The sequence below is a fragment of the Theobroma cacao genome, chromosome 7 (assembly GCF_053813885.1).
Source record: "Theobroma cacao isolate CCN51 chromosome 7, ASM5381388v1, whole genome shotgun sequence".
NCBI lineage: Eukaryota > Viridiplantae > Streptophyta > Magnoliopsida > Malvales > Malvaceae > Theobroma > Theobroma cacao.
The window spans coordinates 1265858-1284083 of record NC_142645.1 but is presented as its reverse complement, the minus strand read 5'-3'; the positions used below and the strand labels follow the sequence as shown (position 1 = coordinate 1284083).

Here is an 18226-nt window from a genome sequence, read left to right as displayed (position 1 = left end):
TTTTCCTTCCCTTGTAGTGGTGGGATCCCACCTAGAACGTGACCATTTTGCGCGTTTCGGTGACCTCACGGTGGTGGGCTGGGACCAATGGGTTCATCCCACGTGGGAACTTGCCGGGCTGGCGATACCCATGTTGTGGACCCCATCTAGCTGTCCTCCAATCAGAAACTCTGTTGCTGGCTTGGGTTGCTGGCTCGAGCCATGGGTGCCCTTTTTGTTTGACCTGTTCAAGTCTTAGTCATTCTGTGGCAAGTGACGGGCTGGGCCCTATTATTGCTGCAGGCCAGGACATTCTGCAGTTAATTATTGGTTTTGATTGCATCAAAATTTCCAAACCCTCATGATCATCATGAAAAATCTTGACCATAGAAAAGAGTCTGATCTAAGTTTCTGAAATCCTGATGTCATAATTGCTAGGTATAATTCCATTGTTTTCACTTTTATAAAATCGAGAGATCTCGAATTCACACAGGATTAGATCAAAGGTGACTGTCAACCCTTAAATTTTATGTTGTAATTTTATTTTATTTTAAAAAATAATTAATTTTTACTTTAAATCTAATTATTGATCTGATTCAAGATTTTATATAATTATCTTTTAATAAATTTTTATACAAATTTTGATTTATTCAAAATTTTATTTTTAAATTGTTTTTTTAACAACTGAACTTTGATAAATAAATAAAAAATATATTTCTCTCTTTATTAATTGAAGTAACTTGTACGGATAAATTATATCTTTCAAAAAAACGTATCATGTTGTCTTGATCCGGATCAATGATAAATTATGTATTTTTAAATTTAATTTTTTTATTTTATTGAATTTAAAATAATTAATATGTTATAATCATTACATTTATAAACAAAATAATTTTATATAAAATTCTGATTTACGATTTTTATTGACGTTAACTTTTCATTATAAATATGTAGGGTACATATTGCAATTAATTTTTACTTTAATGAGATCTTCCAACTACTTTTTTAATTACATGCAACTACTTAGGAAAACTACGAGGACCAAAATGAAAATCACATGAAACTTGGAATTAATCCTTGTAATTTTTCCCTAAATTCGAATTCAACTTTAAATATCTAAATAAAGTAAAAAAAACAAAAGAAAAAGAAGAGAAAAGAGAAGCTCATGGTGATCATGTGGGAGCGATCACACTCAATCATTATCCCACAGCTTAGGACAAAACCTCCGACCAGCCGAGAAGCTTCCTTAGCGGGCTCTAGCCGAGCTTAGGACAACGCGTAATTCAGTTGGAAAAAAACTAATTTTAATTTATTTTAATTAAATAAAAATAAAGTCTATAAATAATAATTAAATAATTTAATTAATTAAAATTGAATAATATAAATAAGGAAGCCAACAACAAAGGCCAGCCTAAAAGTTGCAGTCTTTCTCTCTCTCTAAACTTGTACCGGTTTACGAAGTGAGGAAGAAACCGGCGGCGGAGATCAGTGGCGGAGGTGAGCTGAGGTTGTCAGCGGAGGAGGTAGTTCCGGCAATGGGAAGCTTGCGCGGCATTACGGTTGCCGTTTTGGTAGTTCAAGCTCTGTTAGCTTCAGTAGCTTTGGTGTCTGCTCAGGGATCTAGTAATCGTTCTCGTTGGCAGACATTAAACGGTGTGTAGATTCTTTCTTTATTTATTTTTACTCAATTAATGAAATGACGGGAAAAAAGTTTTTTTTTTTTTTTTTTTGTGTTTGTTCGAGCTTGTTGTTTGATTTTTTTTGAGGTGGTTTTCTGTTTGGTTGATGAGAAAGGGGAGGAAATGTTGAGAAAATAGCTTGTTAAGCTGGGAGCATTTTCAAATTTTCCTGTGTTTTGGCTTAATTGTTAGCTAGTTTTCGTTTGGTTTACTGGAAAGTGGAGGAAATGATGAGAAAATTTTGCTCAAGCTAAGCTTGCTTGTGAGCTGCTTGAGCTTTTCGCTGGATTCGTTAAATGTTGATTTTTCTTGAGTTATGTATGATTTTTAGTTAGTTTCTGTTTGGTTTCCAAGAAAGGAAAATGGTGAAACACTTGCTCCAACTATGCTAGTCTGAGCTTGACTTTTATTTTTTTTTCTTTAAATATTTTCTGTTTGTTTGCAAAGAAAGCGGAGGAATCATAAAGAGAAAAGTTCAAGATCCTTCAGAAAAAAAAATTCAGGTTTTTTTTCTTTTTTTTTTCCGAAAAATTTGTCTAATTTCTCTTTGGCTACTTACAAAATGGAAGAAACGATGAGAAAAATGCATGTTTAAAGTTTTTAAATAATTCCCAAGCTTCTTGAAGTTGAAATCTTTTCCGTTTCCTTTTTAAAAAAATTTTCACTTTCTCTTCATAAATTTATGTTCCTCTTATTTGAAATTTAGTTTTTTTTTTCTTTTTTTCCAAAAAGAAATGCAATTTTTCTTCTTGTTCATAGTCAACCGCAATTTATAATCTTCTTTTTAACATTTCTGCTTTCTATGTTTGGTTAATATGTAAGCTAGCTTTGAGTCCTCTATTGATTTGAATTATACACTAGTAGAAATTTTGGACTTTTGTTGATGGGAAAGTGGAACAAATTGATGGAAAATACAGCTTCAAGTCTTTCACAGTTATATATACATGTATGTATGTATCATAAAACGTTGGGCATTTTTTTTATACCGTAGAGCTTTCTCCTCCTCCTTCTTCTACCTCTTTCTATATACAAATATGAGATTCAATAAATTCTCTTTTGTTTCTTATAGGAAGAACTGATACAAAAATCCGAAAAAGCCCTTTTTGTTTCTATAAAAAAAGTTATTATGGTGCTTCTTCCTCCGATGAATAGGATAACTAAAAAAAGTGCTAATTTTTGTTTGGTTATGAAGAACATTGACGGGAAGCAAATAACATATGTTACTGCATTTAACATTATGAGAAATAGACATGCTTTTTCAATTTCTGTTGTTCAATAAGCTTAAATGGTTTGATTTGATACGCAGGTGATGTACCCTTTGTCATAGCACGAGGTGGATTTTCAGGAATGTTTTCAGACTCTAGTTCTGCAGCTTATACTTTGGCGTTATTCACTGGTCCAACCAATGTGATCTTGTGGTGTGATGTGCAATTAACAAAAGATGCTGCTGGGATTTGCTTTCCTGATCTTAAGCTAGATAATAATTCTGACATTACAAATGTTTTCCCGAATAAGCAGAAGACTTACCTTGTTAATGGGGTCGCTACCAAGGGATGGTTTTCTGTTGATTACACCCTCAAGGACATCGGAAATGTCATCTGTAAGTTCAGCTCACAATTTGTCCTCTTTGTCTCTTTTTCCTGTCTTCATCAATGTTCTCACTATCATCATTAGTGATGTGCTTGTTGCCATTCTCATCATTATTTGTTATCTTCACAAACTTTGCTTGACGGATAATTAATGAACTTGTGATTACAAAGTTCATTTTAATGGTGTCAAACTAAGTTTTTAGTTTTGTAACATCAAACACTAACTTTGTCCTGACCACTAAGAACTCAGTTCAAGCACTTTTTACCAGCAATCAGGTAATTTATTCTGATTTTGATATGCTTATGCTATCTTTCATGACAACATTATTCTTTACTGAGGTTCAGCATGTTGGTTTGATAAGTTTGTTTGGCTTGACGAGCTCTAAAGTGTTGAAACTATGAAAAAAATGTACTAGTAGTAATTTCTGGTTAAGCTGCTTCTCTGCCTTCTGCTATTTGTTCGATAAGTGACATTCTAATTTGATATTTGTTATCTGGACAGTAAATCAAGGTGTCTTTTCTCGAAGTAATAAGTTTGACGGTAATAATTACCCAATTATGACTGTTGCGGACACATATACGCTATTGAAACCGCCTGGTTTTTGGTTGAATATTCAGGTAAAAATTGATCAATGCTTAATAATGCTTTTTTTTACCCTCTCCTCTCTTCTTTCTTCTTATCCCCTTGTTAAATTAGTATAACTTCAACTTCCTGTTCTTAGATTTAATTGACTGTCTTTCTGTTTTTGCAGCATAATGCATTCTATGCACAACACAATTTGAGCATGAGAAACTTTGTAATATCTTTAACTAGAAATGTGACTGTAACCGTTGATTATATCTCATCACCGGAGGTGGCTTTCTTGCGAAGTATTGCAGCACGTTTCCAAAGAAGCACAACAAAACTTGTCTTCCGGTTTCTAGAATTAGACACGGTGGAGCCTTCAACCAACCTGACTTATGAATCTCTCTTAAAAAATCTCACATTTGTCAAGACATTTGCCTCTGGAATCATTGTTCCCAAGTCTTATGTATGGCCTGTCGATTCAAATCTTTACTTGCAACCTTCTACCTCTGTTGTCTTGGATGCTCACAAAGAAGGGCTTGAAGTTTTTGCATCAGACTTTACAAATGATGTTCCATTTAGCTTCAATTACTCCTATGATCCTGTGGCTGAGTATCTTCGGTTTGTTGACAATGGCAAATTCTCTGTTGATGGTGTGATATCTGACTTCCCAATAACTCCATCAGCAGCTATAAGTAAGTCATATAACTGCTTGTATAAGCAATGTGAATGCTTGAAGATTTCTTCAAATTTGTTTTTGCACCTGATCCACAGATGTTTGTTTTTCAACTTCAAGTATGCTAAAATTTAAATTATTCTTATCTTTGTCTGAGTGACTTGTGCTGCCATCTTGCAAATGTCTTTCCTATTTTTGTAGCTTTCACAAATTAGGGAGCATATCCTGCTTTAGGACTTTGTTGGAAAACAGATGCACCTAAGAGTCTTGCACTTTGTTGGTTTTTTTCTCTCTCTATGGTTGCCTCATACTATGGTTGTATCATATGAATAAGAGGGTGAAGTGAAACCGTGTCTGCTTTTCCTGTCTCTTTTTACTGTCTTGGCCGACATGCCCAACAGAATTACTTCGTCTGATTATTGAAAGAAAGGTTGTCTTACTTTTACTAGATACCATTATCTTTTTATCCCTATTCGATAAGAACCATTTCACTTGAGATGCCAAACTTTTGTTTCACATTGCAGATTGCTTTGCTCACCTAGGCAGAAATGCTTCAAAACAAGGTATGCCATTATAGAAAAATCCTTCTGATCAAAAGATTTTGTTTTTTCTTGATGAGAGTTGGTGATAATGGTCACCAGATTATATGTTTTATGGTTCATTATAACCTGGTTTTCTTTTGTTGCCATGCTACAGTGGATCTGTTGGTCATCTCAAAAAATGGAGCAAGTGGAGACTATCCTGGTTGTACTGACTGGGCATATACAAAAGCAATTCAAGATGGTGTAGATGTTATTGACTGTCCTGTTCAAATGACAAAGGATGGGACACCTATTTGCTTGGGCTCTATAAATCTGATAGATAGCACAGATGTTGCTCAGTCAAGCTTTAGCAATCTTTCGAAAACAATTCCAGAGATTATGCAAGGCAGTGGAATATTTACCTTTGACATGTCATGGAGAGATATTCTAAGCTTGACAAGTAAGTTTAGTTCTCATTTGCTTGTTCTTTATTGTATTGAACTTTTGTGTTCTTTTCTTTTTCCTTTTTTTCTTTTTGAATAAAACTCTGCTTTGGGAGATCAATATTCCCTTGCATACAGCACTTTTCTCAGATTTATTTACTTTGCCCTATCTTCTAAATATGTGTCTTTGTTGCTGAGATTTAGCTGGCTTAGTCTATTGTTTATTAAATAGATATAATTGGCCTCAACTTTTTGTCAACATCCCTCTATTAATATATCATTACTTAACTGCAGCTGCAATATCTAGCCCACAGTCAGAGTACAAATTGTTTCGAAATCCAAAATTCAAAAATGTTGGGAAGTTCTTGACATTATCTGAGTTTTTGGCCATGGCAAAGAACGCTAGCTCTCTTCAAGGTGTCTTAATCGCCATCGAGGTCAGTTCTTGTCATCCTATATTTTTCCTTTCCAAGTTCAAAGTTTCTTGCATTAGAGTTTACCGCCATTATTTTCATTCTCTACTCACATTATTGAATGGAATGATGGTTTCTTCTAGGTTAGGCACTGTGCATGGTGGCTAAGGTTATCTGCCGTGCCAAGGGATAATGTTAGCATGGTATCTAATTTTGTCTCAGGAACATATCAGATTGAGTCATAATCCTAACTGGTAGTTTTGATTTATGCCATGTGAAAATATATTGAGCTGAATGGTCAAAGAAACATAGAAATGTAGTGTAATAAGAAGCTGCCACCATTGGCAACTCGACATATGTGGATTCATTGAATCCCTCTAAAGAGCCTACATCACTCAAAATCCCCTAACTTCTAGGGTGTCCAAAACTTTTAATAGTCATCATAATTGAATGTCATCGAGATTGAAAGACCATTCCCTTTGTTTTCCAAGTGTTGAAATAAAGCACACCCGTCTTGTAAGATGTCTTCCCTTATATGTAAGCTACCATATTTTGTTTGAACTTACTTGCAAAATAATGTTAATAGAGACAGGAAAGCTCTCTTCTAACTTAACTGATACTAAACAGAGTAATCTTCATGATTATTTCCCCTATTTGGGCAGCAAAATATTCTTGTTGTTCATATATTTTCTTGAGACTCTGTAGCAAAATCTCCAATCCCCTTTCCTTTGTTTTTTTTGGTAATCGAAAATCTGCCATCTCTTGAAACTCCTTATCTGCTTATAATCTTCATTAATGTTGATTTCGAGCTGGCTGTAAATGCTGTATATTTGTATTTCAAATGGTTTTTCTTTCTTAGATAACATAACACAAACTATTTGGTGAAGATTTTTGACATTTTTGAAGTGTATGTTCCTTTCAGAATGCTGCTTACCTTGCAGAGCAGGGATTTGGTGTAACTGATGCAGTGTTTGATGCCTTGAGTGAAGCTGGCTATGATAAACAGACCGCTCAGAAAGTTATGATCCAGTCCAGTAATAGCTCTGTTCTAATGAAGTTCAAGGGTAAAAGCAACTATAAGCTCGTCTACAAGGTTGATGAAGATATTGGTGGTGCTCAGCAGGCATCAATTGATGACATTAAGAGCTTTGCTAGCGCTGTGGTCATTAGCAAGGACTCTGTCTTCCCTGAAAATAATGCATTTCTCACTGGTGTTACAGATGTTGTACCAAGACTACAAGCAGCTAATCTCTCTGTATATGTTCACACATTCAGTAATGAGTTCACATCTCAAGCATGGGACTTCTTCTCTGATGCAACTGTTGAGGTCAATTCATTCCATGTAGGAGGCCGTATTAATGGTGTCATTACAGACTTCCCAGAGACTTCTGATAGATACCGGAGTAAGTGCTTGCTGGTCAAATTTTCGCACTTTCTATATGTGTAAACTAAAAAATTTTCATGGCATTGGACTACCAGCTTTTTGCTTTTATATTAATTGGAATATGAATATCTTACAGACTGGTATTGATGTGATAATCTGTTGTAGGGAACCGATGCTTGAACAAAGGCGATAACACACCTGGTTACATGAGCCCTGTCCAGCCTGGTAGCCTTCTCCAACTAGTCACAGCTGAGTACTTGCCACCAGCTGAAGCTCCGAACCCCTACCTGACTGAGGTAGACATTGCTGAGTCCCCTTTGCCTCCTGTTGCAGCAAAAACACCAACCTCCAGTCCATCTGGTGCTGCACCATCCCCAACATCACCAAATGGACAGCCTAAAGTTGCTGCTTCTGTTATCGTGCCGCCTATGGCTGTGCTTCTCGCCTTTTGTTTACTGTTTTGAAGCAGTAGAAGAGTCAGCCTGCACTTAAACCATTTTGCCCCCTTTGTTTTTCTGTGTCATTGCTCGGATATCAAGTAGCTTGAAGCTTGTGCTGCAGGAGTGCTTGCGGCAAATACCACTCCTTTTGGTTCTCTTCCCCTCCAAACAGCAGTTAAATTATCTTACCTCTTTTCTTTTTGTAGGTATGTTCATTCTTCTCACTTGTATTTTGGAAAAAAGCACAAATTCTCGAGAGGTACATGTCTTGATGAATCCATTCCCTCTATTTGATTGGTGTAAGATATCTTGTGATCATTCCTTTTCGTGTGAAAACTATTATTTATGGATCGAATAGTCAAAAAAAAGCATGAAAACACGAGTAGTGCTATTCAACACTCGTCTCTCTCTCCCGTCGCTTACCTAGCTTTAGTTTCATCTGATTTTTCTGTAGAATCATGCATAAAAACCCAGTGGAAAAGTTGTCATGTTCTTCTTTCTTAAAGAAAAGTTGTCATTGCTGCCAAGATCTTATTTAGATTCAGTTCTTTATCATTCCAAAGGTATTGTAAGTGGCAGAGTCGCTTTACTGTCATGATCTACTGAGATTCCGTCTTTAAAACTGGCATTAAATTTCGGCATTTAATGTTATTCAGGTTAAATTTTTGCCATTTCTCTGTTCATTCAGGGAATCTAAACATGTAATGATACCAATCAAGGGATGAAAGTCAGCCCAACCATTGCTCTTTTCTCTCTTAACAAAGTGAACAAAGGTTTTGACCCTTTTGGTGGTTTGGGGAATTGGGTTTATGGGAGAAAAACCTCACTTTTCCTTTGAAAGTATATGAATTTGGGGGGCACCTCTGCTTTAATTAATGGAGAATCTAAATGGATTAATTACTTTGTCAGTAAAAAGAATCACCAATCTCTGCCCAATGCTTCTTTTGTAACGCACTCTGCAACATTTCTCATACCCCTCTTCACAATTTAAAATATGGGTTTAGCTTATCATCATAAGAAAAGTTTTTGATAAATCGAAATTAAAATAAAATTATGGAAGATGGATTCTATAGAAGTGAATGTATAATATTTAATCACAGTTTAAAAATTTATTATCCGATGTTTAAAACGAGTCTAAAATTTTAATTTTTAGAATCATCTTAATGTAATTTAAACTTGTATAATTATAACTTGGTCTCTTATTTTAATTTTTCTATCTTAATAAATGAAAAAGATTATGCATTTAAGTGAAACAGATTTCATTGAGGAATCAGGGGGGGTAATGTTAATTCCTAGAAGCAGAAGCAATAAAATCATATTAAAGCCAAAATTAAAGGGACAAAGACAACATGGTTTAATTGTCTGTCCAGTTATATCCATGAAGACAATGCTATAAGCAAGTCTAAAGGAAGAAGAGGAATCAAATTAAGAAGAAATGGGTTCTTCTTCCAATTCAGTATTCCAATGTTTCCTCTTCATGATGTTCATGTTCCTGTATGGAAACCAGCAGGTCCAAGCAGCAGCCGCAAATCTGTTTAATGTGCTGCAATATGGTGCCTCAGGTGATGGAAAAACAGACAATTCCAAGGTACAATGTCAGTTTCCATTGGAAACTCATGATTTCAAGTTTGATATTAGCTTATACTCGTCTATATTGGCTTGGTATAACTAAGATTGAATAGTAAGATTTTGCCATTTTGGCCTCTCAAGTGAGGCTCTGCCTCGAATTTGGCTCTTTGAATAGAAAGATACCCATATTTATCATTGAATCAAATATTCGGATGTTTGTCGTAATTTCATTTCATATACCTGTTATGGATCAAATATTTGAGTGTCTGTCGCCTTTTTGTTAAGCTGAAAACGTAAGGGAAAAGAAAAGGAAAAAAAAGGAGATTATGATGTAATCTATTTCATGTTTTTCATTGTTAGGCCTTTACTAATGCATGGAAGCAAGCTTGCCAGAGTGGAGGAAACAGTGTGGTTTTGATCCCATTAGGGACATACCTGGTGCTTCCGACTGTTTTCCAGGGTCCATGCAAGGGTGCCATCGCGTTTCAGGTCAAGGGGCTGCTGAGGGCTCCCACCGACGCAGCCTCACTTCACCTTGACCATTGGATTTCCTTCCGGTACATTGACAGATTGACAATCACCGGTGGTGGCTCACTCGATGGCCAAGGTGCCTCAGCTTGGCCTTACAACACTTGCCTTACAGATCCTAATTGCCCTCCTTTCCCTGTTGTAAGTTCTTCAAGAAACATCCACCTAGAAGGATATATGCATTAACAATAAAAAGATCTAATGATCATTTTCTCGTTTATTTTTGGATTGTGTATCAGACACTGAGATTTGATTTCGTGACCAATTCATGGATCAATCACATAACATCAATCAACAGCAAGAACTTTCACTTCAACATTTTCGCTTCCACAAACATTAGAATCCACCAAGTCAACATATCAGCACCTGGTGACAGTCCCAACACAGATGGAATCCACATAGGAGACTCCACTGGGATCCATATTTCGGATTCGGAGATAGCCACTGGAGACGATTGTGTTTCCATGGGGCCAGGATCCCAAAACATCAACATCACGAATGTTCATTGTGGTCCGGGCCATGGTTTCAGCGTTGGGAGCCTGGGGAAATCCCCCAATGAAAAAGATGTTGCTGGTGTAACTGTGAGAAACTGCACCTTGACAGGAACTCTTAATGGTTTGAGGATCAAAACATGGTCTCCGTCTCATTCAAGCAGATGTTCTGATGTTACATTTGAGCATGTTAATGTCGAAAATGTTAACAACCCAATTTTCATTGATCAAAACTACTGCCCATCTCACAAATGTGGCCGACAGGTAGTCTTTTTTGTGCTTGTACATGCCAATGAAATTCAAGTATTGAAAAATTAACCCACTTTGGGGTGATTTTTTCTCATGTTTGCAGTGGGAGTCAAGGGTGAAGATTCAGGGTGTTAGGTTCAGAAACATATGGGGCAGCTCAAGCTCGAGAATCGCTGTCAATCTGCAGTGTAGCAGAAGCACACCATGTGAGAACATTGAGCTTAGGAACATAAACATAGATTACAATGGAGGTGGAGGAGGAGCAACAGCAGCAGCAGCCGCCTCCTCATGTTCTAATGTTCATGGTGTTGCATATGGACAACAACACCCTCCCTCTTGCATGTGGAAATCGTTTTCCACCATGTCGGCCCAATAGTTCCAACTGTTCTATCTCACCTGCAAGCCTAACTACATAATGAAAAACTTTGAAATTCCAATCAAGTATTGAATACCTTACATTCATCTGCCCCCCTCTCTGCCTCATTCATTTCCTTCCCTAACCCTAAATTACTCATTAACATTCCCAACAAACTCATCGCCAATCTTCAGATACACACCTAAAAACATCAAGCAACATGATAAATTTTGGTCAATTTTAGTTTGTTGAATCTTGGACATTATATGGTTATGAGTAGTTGAGTGTTCATTGGATATGCCTCCCTATAATTTACAGTGGGTGGTTGAAAAGATTACCTAATTTAAATAAATGTTTTTCATGCTACAACTAAAATCTACCTTTAACCTTTAACATATATAAATAGGCTTCTGTAATTTGGTAACAAATAAGTTTTTAGTAATAATTTAATTAGTATTATTTCTGTCATTTATTTTTTAAAATATATCATTTTTATTGATAATTTGATATAAGTTGAAAATAATAAAAAAACAGAAACAACTCTTCGTTCGAATTTACTCTTTAACTGTAAAATCATGCACTAATTATTAAATTAAATACTTGAGTGTGATTTTTCGGTATAATTTGAACTCGGAAACTAGATGAAAAATTACAAATTAATTAGGATTCATTACCCTAAGTGCTAAATCACATTTTCCAATCCCATGGCCATATACAATGTCATACCGTATCTTTGGCTGGGCAAAAGGAAAACAATAAGAGAGAGAGAGAGAGAGAGAGAGCTGAGCTAGCAAAATGGAGGGTGAGCTCAACAATTTCTTAAGGTTATTTGTTATGGCCATGGCATCTCTACTCTACTGTTACTTGATTGCAGCAAAGATCCCAAAGGGCTTGCTAAGGCTCCTCTCCCTCATCCCTGTCATCACCCTCTTATCTATCATCCCCTTCAACCTCCACAGCTTCCATATAGGTGTCCCGACCTGGTGTTACCTTGCTTGGTTGGCCAACTTCAAGCTTCTCTTATTTGCCTTTGAGCAAGGCCCTTTATCATCTCCATCATCATTATCTCCATGGGGTTTTCTTGCCTTTTTGCTCACAGCTGCTTTCCCATTCAAAATCAAACAAAACTTATCTAAAACCAACTCAAAAGCATTGCCAAATTCAATTTCAGAGGCTTCAAACAAAGCTGTGCTTCTAGCCTTGGTGCTCCATTGTTATAGCTACAAGCAGTATTTTCACCAACAGGTCTTGCTAACCTTTTACTTCTTATACTCTTACTTCTCAATCCAACTCCTCCTGGCCGTGGGTGCAATCCCGGGTCAGCTTATCCTCGGCTTGGAACTCGAGCCACAGTTCAACGCACCCTTACTTTCCACTTCACTGCAAGATTTCTGGGGGCATAGGTGGAACCTCAGGGTCTCCGATCTTCTTCGTGCCGCCGTATATGACCCCGTACGTCATGTTTCTACACGTATGATTGGACCTCGATGGGCCTCACTGCCTGCTGTTTTCGTGACGTTCTTCATCTCGGGCCTGGTGCACGAACTGCTATACCATTACATCACTCGTGCAAGCCCGACATGGGAAGTGACTTTGTTCTTTGTCCTGCAAGGAATGTGGGTGGATATGGAGATTGTGCTGAAGAAAAAAATGGTGGCGACCAACAGATTTCGACTCCACAGGGCGGTTTCAGGACCACTGGCATTGGCATATATAGCAGTGACTGCTGCCTGGTTGTCTTATACACAGATTCTCAGACATGGAATAGATGAAAAGATCACCAGAGAATTCAATCTGTTTGTGGATTTCCTCAAGGGCACACACAGCATTCTCAGAAGAAACTTAGTTTTGCACTAAACAGTCATGTATTAGAGTTTACAATTATAATTACTGGACCATCTCAGCTTGCCAATTACTACTTTGAAGCAGGAAAGCATGCATTAACAAGTCTTTGACAAATGAATTTGTAATTCAATGGCTTTAAACTTGAGTGTACACCAAGCATTTATGCTTATATTTTTATTTTACTTTATTTTATGTTGCTTTCTTGTAATGGTAAGCTGGGCTTTTTTATTTCTTTGAAGTATGATCCGGGCTATTGTAAAATAGACCCATAATTTTAGACCTTTGAATTTTAAGATCCATGAATTTCAAATAAAAAATAATATATATAAAAATATAATAAATAAAATAAAATTAAAAAAAAAAAGGAAAATGGCAATCTAAAAGCTGATGAAACTAAGAAAATGGGAAAGGCCCATGCTTCAGCTGTTGGTGCCCCCAGCAGCTTTGGACTTGGCCCATGCTAACTCATGTCAGAACCCGAGGTCCTTGGGCCATTTTGAGCCCAAGTAAGGTATGGGCCCAAAAACCATTTTGTTGTTGGGTTTTGATTAAGATATAGGGATGTTATTTTTAGTTGTAGTTGGTAGCAACTTAAGTTAGTATATATGTAATAATAAAATTATCTCAATAAGAAATATAATAAAATAAAATGAGATAGATTGATACGTATAAAATGAAATGACATGATATTATACAAAAAAAAAAAAGTCAATCTACAAATATACTTGTAAAAAAAAATGGCATAAGAAAGAGGTTCGACGAAAAAATGTGTTATTTGAGTTGACCCGATGATGGAATTTCATTCAGAAAGATAAAGAGTTGTTATTTTTGGGATGACTTTTTTAAGTGCGAGATACGATTAACGTTTTGTCAGGATAAACCTTAATCTTATGTTCCAATATCTTGTTAATTCAATTAATCATCTTAAATATTTAAAAGAAAAAACTCATAGAATATTTTATTTAAAATTAAAATTAATATAGTTATTAATTAATTCAAACAATTATTACAAATAAAAAATTAGTGGAACCAAGTTGATTATTCAATAAAAGTAGTTTTAAAAAATAATAATAATTCATAAAAATATTGATTTAAATATAATTTTTTTAAAAAATATATAGTAAGAATAAAAGAAGTATTTAAGTATATTAAAATTTAAACATATTATTGTATAAATTATAATTAAAGAAATTGTTTTATAAACGCGTTCATTTGGCACCATTCATGATTTTATCTTGACATGACATGCAACACGTTTATTTTGCTAATGAGACGACAATTCCGATGATGAGATTTTCTTGAAAGACTTGTAGAGATGAATTCTTTGGAGGATATCCTAGATGGAGAAAACTTCTAAACTTCATTAAAACATTGGAATGGTCAACCAATGATTTTTTAGACACGTGATTTTTGTTTCCCATTACTTAAAAGTGGTAAATCATGACCTCATTTCATAATTGCATCATATACGTCCATAAAGTTGAATAATCGACATTTGATTTAAAAAATAAATTAGAAAATCAGATTAGAAAAAAAATAAAAATATGTAAAATCAAGAATAAAAAATATATAAGAAGATATGAGAATAAAATCAAAAGTTAAGATTAAAATAGAATAACATATAATTAAACAATACCATTCATGAAACAGGCGTCATAAGATGCTAATCCTTCCGTGTGTGTAAACGTACTCTCGAACCCAATTTTAAGAAACAGAATCGCAAACCAAGTTATTGTATTTTAGACGAACTTAAAATCAATTTAAAACTTTATCGAGTAGAACAAATTTTATAGATGATCAATCACATTTTGATAAAAAAATTGATGATGATTCTCAAATTTTTATGTCGAGGCAAATCGGTTTTCGAACTTGCACGTTATGACATCGGGGCAATGGCCTTGACATTGTTTCAATATCGGACCTCTCACTTGACATTTCATTTCACAATTGACATCAATTTAATTTACAATGTGTGTATATGTCCGTATGACAAATAAAAAAAAACAACAAAAAGGACTTTATTTTTTTTTCTTACCACGTGGATACGGCCACATGAAAGAGCCACTGATAGGGATGATGGAACTCTGAACGAGGATGTAAGATTTTTATTTCTCTATTTTTACGTGTATTAGTAATATCAAAAATACAATCTTAATTAACGTCTGCAATTTTTATAATAATATTTTATTTATAATATTATTAAAAAATTATATAAAAAATATTATTAAAAATATACCGTTTTGAGCCAAATTTGTTATAATGGATTATATATTCATGAGTGTTGGCAGGAAGCCAAACTTTTTTTGCAAAATTAGCTAAGCAAGTAAACAATCATGAAGTTACCATGCATCATGCACCAATATTGTTTGCTTTATAAATAGATTTCATTAAATGCTGGAGGTCACTCAATTTTATAACCCACCAAAATATTAACAAAAGTTGGCATTTCACCTAACAATTTGATCTTACATTAAAATATTAAAATTGAATAAAATATGATCTTACAATAGTAAATTATCAGGTTCAGAAATTAACAATTTGATAAATTTTTATTCATTGATCAAAAGCATCCACAAATCATATAAAGTTAAATACAAAAATTAAATAATCAAACAATATATCTACAAAATAAGTTTAAAACAAAAAGACTTATAATTTCAAAATATTATTTGACATACAATATTATTTTCTACTAGATTTTGTTTAAATCCCAAACTATCAAATTAATAAAAAAAAATTTAAACATGAAGTATTTAAAAATTTAATTTTGATTGAAAATTACTTACTATTGAAACCTAGATTAGTTGTTTTGAAAACGCAACCAAAGATCGAGAAGATAAAGCATCACTGCATGTCTCAAAGGTAGATCTGCCCTTGGTTATTTGTATTGATTGCACTAATAAGAAGTGAATACGGTTTGGAAATTACGATGATATTTATTAATGAAACCATCATTTTTAATAACAATTATGTACAAAAGTAAAATTTAGGTTAGAGTACTTAATTAAAAACCGAACTTAATTTAATGCTTCAAAATATAAGATTAACTTGTTCAATGTTGCATATAATTAAAGAACAAACTAAACCATATATATTACGTTAAAATAAGAAAATGAAGGGGACGAGAGAAATGAAAGAAGCCAAGGAAATGGAGGGTGAGCTCAAGAACTTCATCAGGTTATGTGTTCTCACCATGGCATCTCTACTCTATAGTTACTTCATTGCAGCAAAGATCCCAAAGGGTTTGCTAAGGCTCATCTCCCTCCTCCCTGTCATCATCCTCTTATCCATCCTCCCCTTCGACCTCAACAGCTTTTACATAGGTTTGCCGGCCAGGTTTTTCCTTGCTTGGCTTGCCAACTTCAAGCTCCTCCTGTTTGCCTTCGATCAGGGCCCTTTGTCACTACCAAAACATGACCTTCTTCGTTTGATCCTCACGGCTTGTTTCCCTTTCAAGATCAGACAAAACCCACCTCCAGAAACACCATCTGAAGCCAAGAGTAACCCCATTTTGGAGGCTGCAACTAGAGCTACAATTGTATCGATTGTGCTTCGTACTTATGAAAACTATAAACACTGCTTGAATCACAAACATGTCTTTTTGATCTATGCTTTCGTCACGTACCATGGAACACAACTTCTCTTTGCCTTGTCTGCAATCCCTGCTCGACTCCTCCTCCAAGGCGTCGAACTCGAGCCACAGTTCAACGCACCGCTGTTTTCCACTTCACTACAAGATTTTTGGGGCCACAGGTGGAACCTCAGGGTCTCGGACCTCCTACGCGAAACCGTCTACAACCCCGTACGTCGTGTCTCCACCATTATCATCGGACCTCGATGGTCCTCGTTGCCTGGTGTTTTCGTGACGTTCCTCGTCTCTGGTTTGATGCACGAACTGCTTGTTTCCCGCATGTTTCGTCAGAGCCCGACGTGGGAAATGACTTGGCTTTTCATCCTGCATGGAGGGTTGGTGGATGTGGAGATAGTGCTGAAGAAGAAATTGGTGACGACCAACAGGTTTCGGCTTCACAGGGCGATTTCAGGACCATTGGCTTTGGCAAACTTATCTGTGACGACTAGCTGGCTGTTGTACACGAAGTTTCTGAGGATTGGCATGGATGACAGTTCAAACTCTCCATGGAATTTCTCAAGGGCTTGGCAACAGGCAAATACTAAACCAATTGCTCCACTGGCATAGGCCAAATGGTTCCTCATAGCTAGAAATGCCAAAATACTCATGTCCCATCAACTTTACACTTCTTGTTTGAGTGAAAAATTTAACAAATTAAGAGTTCTATCTATCCTACACTTAAAAATCATTATCTAGATAATTCTATTATGATCATATAAAATTTTGAATATTAAATTTAAAATATAAATATTTTTTTACGTATAGAGATAATAAATTTGTCTCGTAATTTTGAATATCAAATATATATATAATAAACTTATCGTTACGAGATAACAATTAAGATTTTGAATATAAAACATAAATATTTTTACGTATAGAGATAATGGGTTTATCTTGTACCTTTGAATATCAATTAATTTGTATAGGCTTGAGGTTTTCTTTTAGCTGCCACCATTCTAAACTGGTCCATGGCTTGAACTCAATGCTATATACATGAACTAAAGTAGAAACCAGGAAAACATGGGGTTAATTACCAGAAACAAAAGCAATGACAGAAATTACTCGTTGCCTTTTTCATAATGTCATAGTATTATATAAGTCCAAGAGAGTTAAAGAAGCCATGGAAATGGAGGGTCGTTAGCTCAAAAAACTTCATCAGGGTTTGGGTTTTGACAGTAACATATCCATGTCTCCTACTGTTACTTCATTGCAGCAAAGATCTCAAAGGGCCCTCTCTGATCTATTCTCCCCTTCAGTGTATCTACAGCTTGCCATATCTAGGTGTGTGGACCATCATGATACAGTTGTAATAATGTTAAATTATGATTACATACTGTTAATTTAATTTTTTTTAAATTATTGAGAAGTTTAAGTCCTTAACCAACAGTCTCTCTCCCCTTTTTTAAATGTTTCAAATCTTATTTAAATATAGAAGAACTGACTTTAGTGCAACAAAACAGGAGAAAAGAGAGGTAAGATTCATCAATTTATTATAAATTAATTTACTAAAAAAAGGATAATAGCATCATCATATTGTAATCCCCAAATCATCATCACTGTGAAACATGCTGCTGTCTAGCTGGTTTTTGAAATTAAAGATTCCAAAAGTCTACACCCTGTTGCCTGGCAGACAATATAGTATTTGCTTAGGTTTACACCCAGGTCTTCCTTGTAATAAGCTTTTGACTTGACTTTTTTGTTTTCTTCAATTGTCCAACAAAACAAGAAAACAAAACCCAAAGAGCGGGGATACGTTCTGTCCCTTCGTGTCATGCTTTTGTGCAAATGATGTCATTTTGGGATGAAACTTTCAACCTAAGACCAAAAAGAGAAGAAGCCCACCATAAGAAAATGGACCATCCCACCAAA

The 18226-nt window shown here is 35.3% G+C and overlaps 2 protein-coding genes and 2 pseudogenes across 2 annotated transcripts; all 4 read left to right on the top strand.

Moving 5' to 3' along the window:
* The first annotated feature begins 1380 nt into the window (after positions 1 to 1380).
* On the top strand, positions 1381 to 8089 carry LOC18593390 (glycerophosphodiester phosphodiesterase GDPDL3). Its single transcript, XM_007020590.3, has 9 exons — positions 1381 to 1632; positions 2965 to 3258; positions 3750 to 3865; positions 4000 to 4507; positions 5013 to 5051; positions 5185 to 5469; positions 5747 to 5889; positions 6788 to 7268; positions 7415 to 8089. Exons 1-9 carry the CDS (start codon positions 1515 to 1517, stop codon positions 7711 to 7713), a joined length of 2283 nt encoding a protein of 760 aa, XP_007020652.3. The 5' UTR covers positions 1381 to 1514; the 3' UTR covers positions 7714 to 8089.
* A 733-nt stretch (positions 8090 to 8822) lies between these two features.
* LOC18593389 (exopolygalacturonase-like) lies at positions 8823 to 11235 on the top strand. Its single transcript, XM_007020589.3, has 4 exons — positions 8823 to 9277; positions 9619 to 9927; positions 10026 to 10541; positions 10630 to 11235. The coding sequence occupies exons 1-4, from the start codon at positions 9125 to 9127 to the stop codon at positions 10900 to 10902; spliced, it is 1251 nt and encodes a 416-aa protein (XP_007020651.3). The 5' UTR covers positions 8823 to 9124; the 3' UTR covers positions 10903 to 11235.
* Positions 11236 to 11661: 426 nt separating this feature from the next.
* LOC18593388 (putative long-chain-alcohol O-fatty-acyltransferase 5 pseudogene) lies at positions 11662 to 12868 on the top strand (annotated as a pseudogene).
* Positions 12869 to 15874: 3006 nt separating this feature from the next.
* LOC18593387 (long-chain-alcohol O-fatty-acyltransferase pseudogene) lies at positions 15875 to 17020 on the top strand (annotated as a pseudogene).
* Positions 17021 to 18226: the final 1206 nt, after the last annotated feature.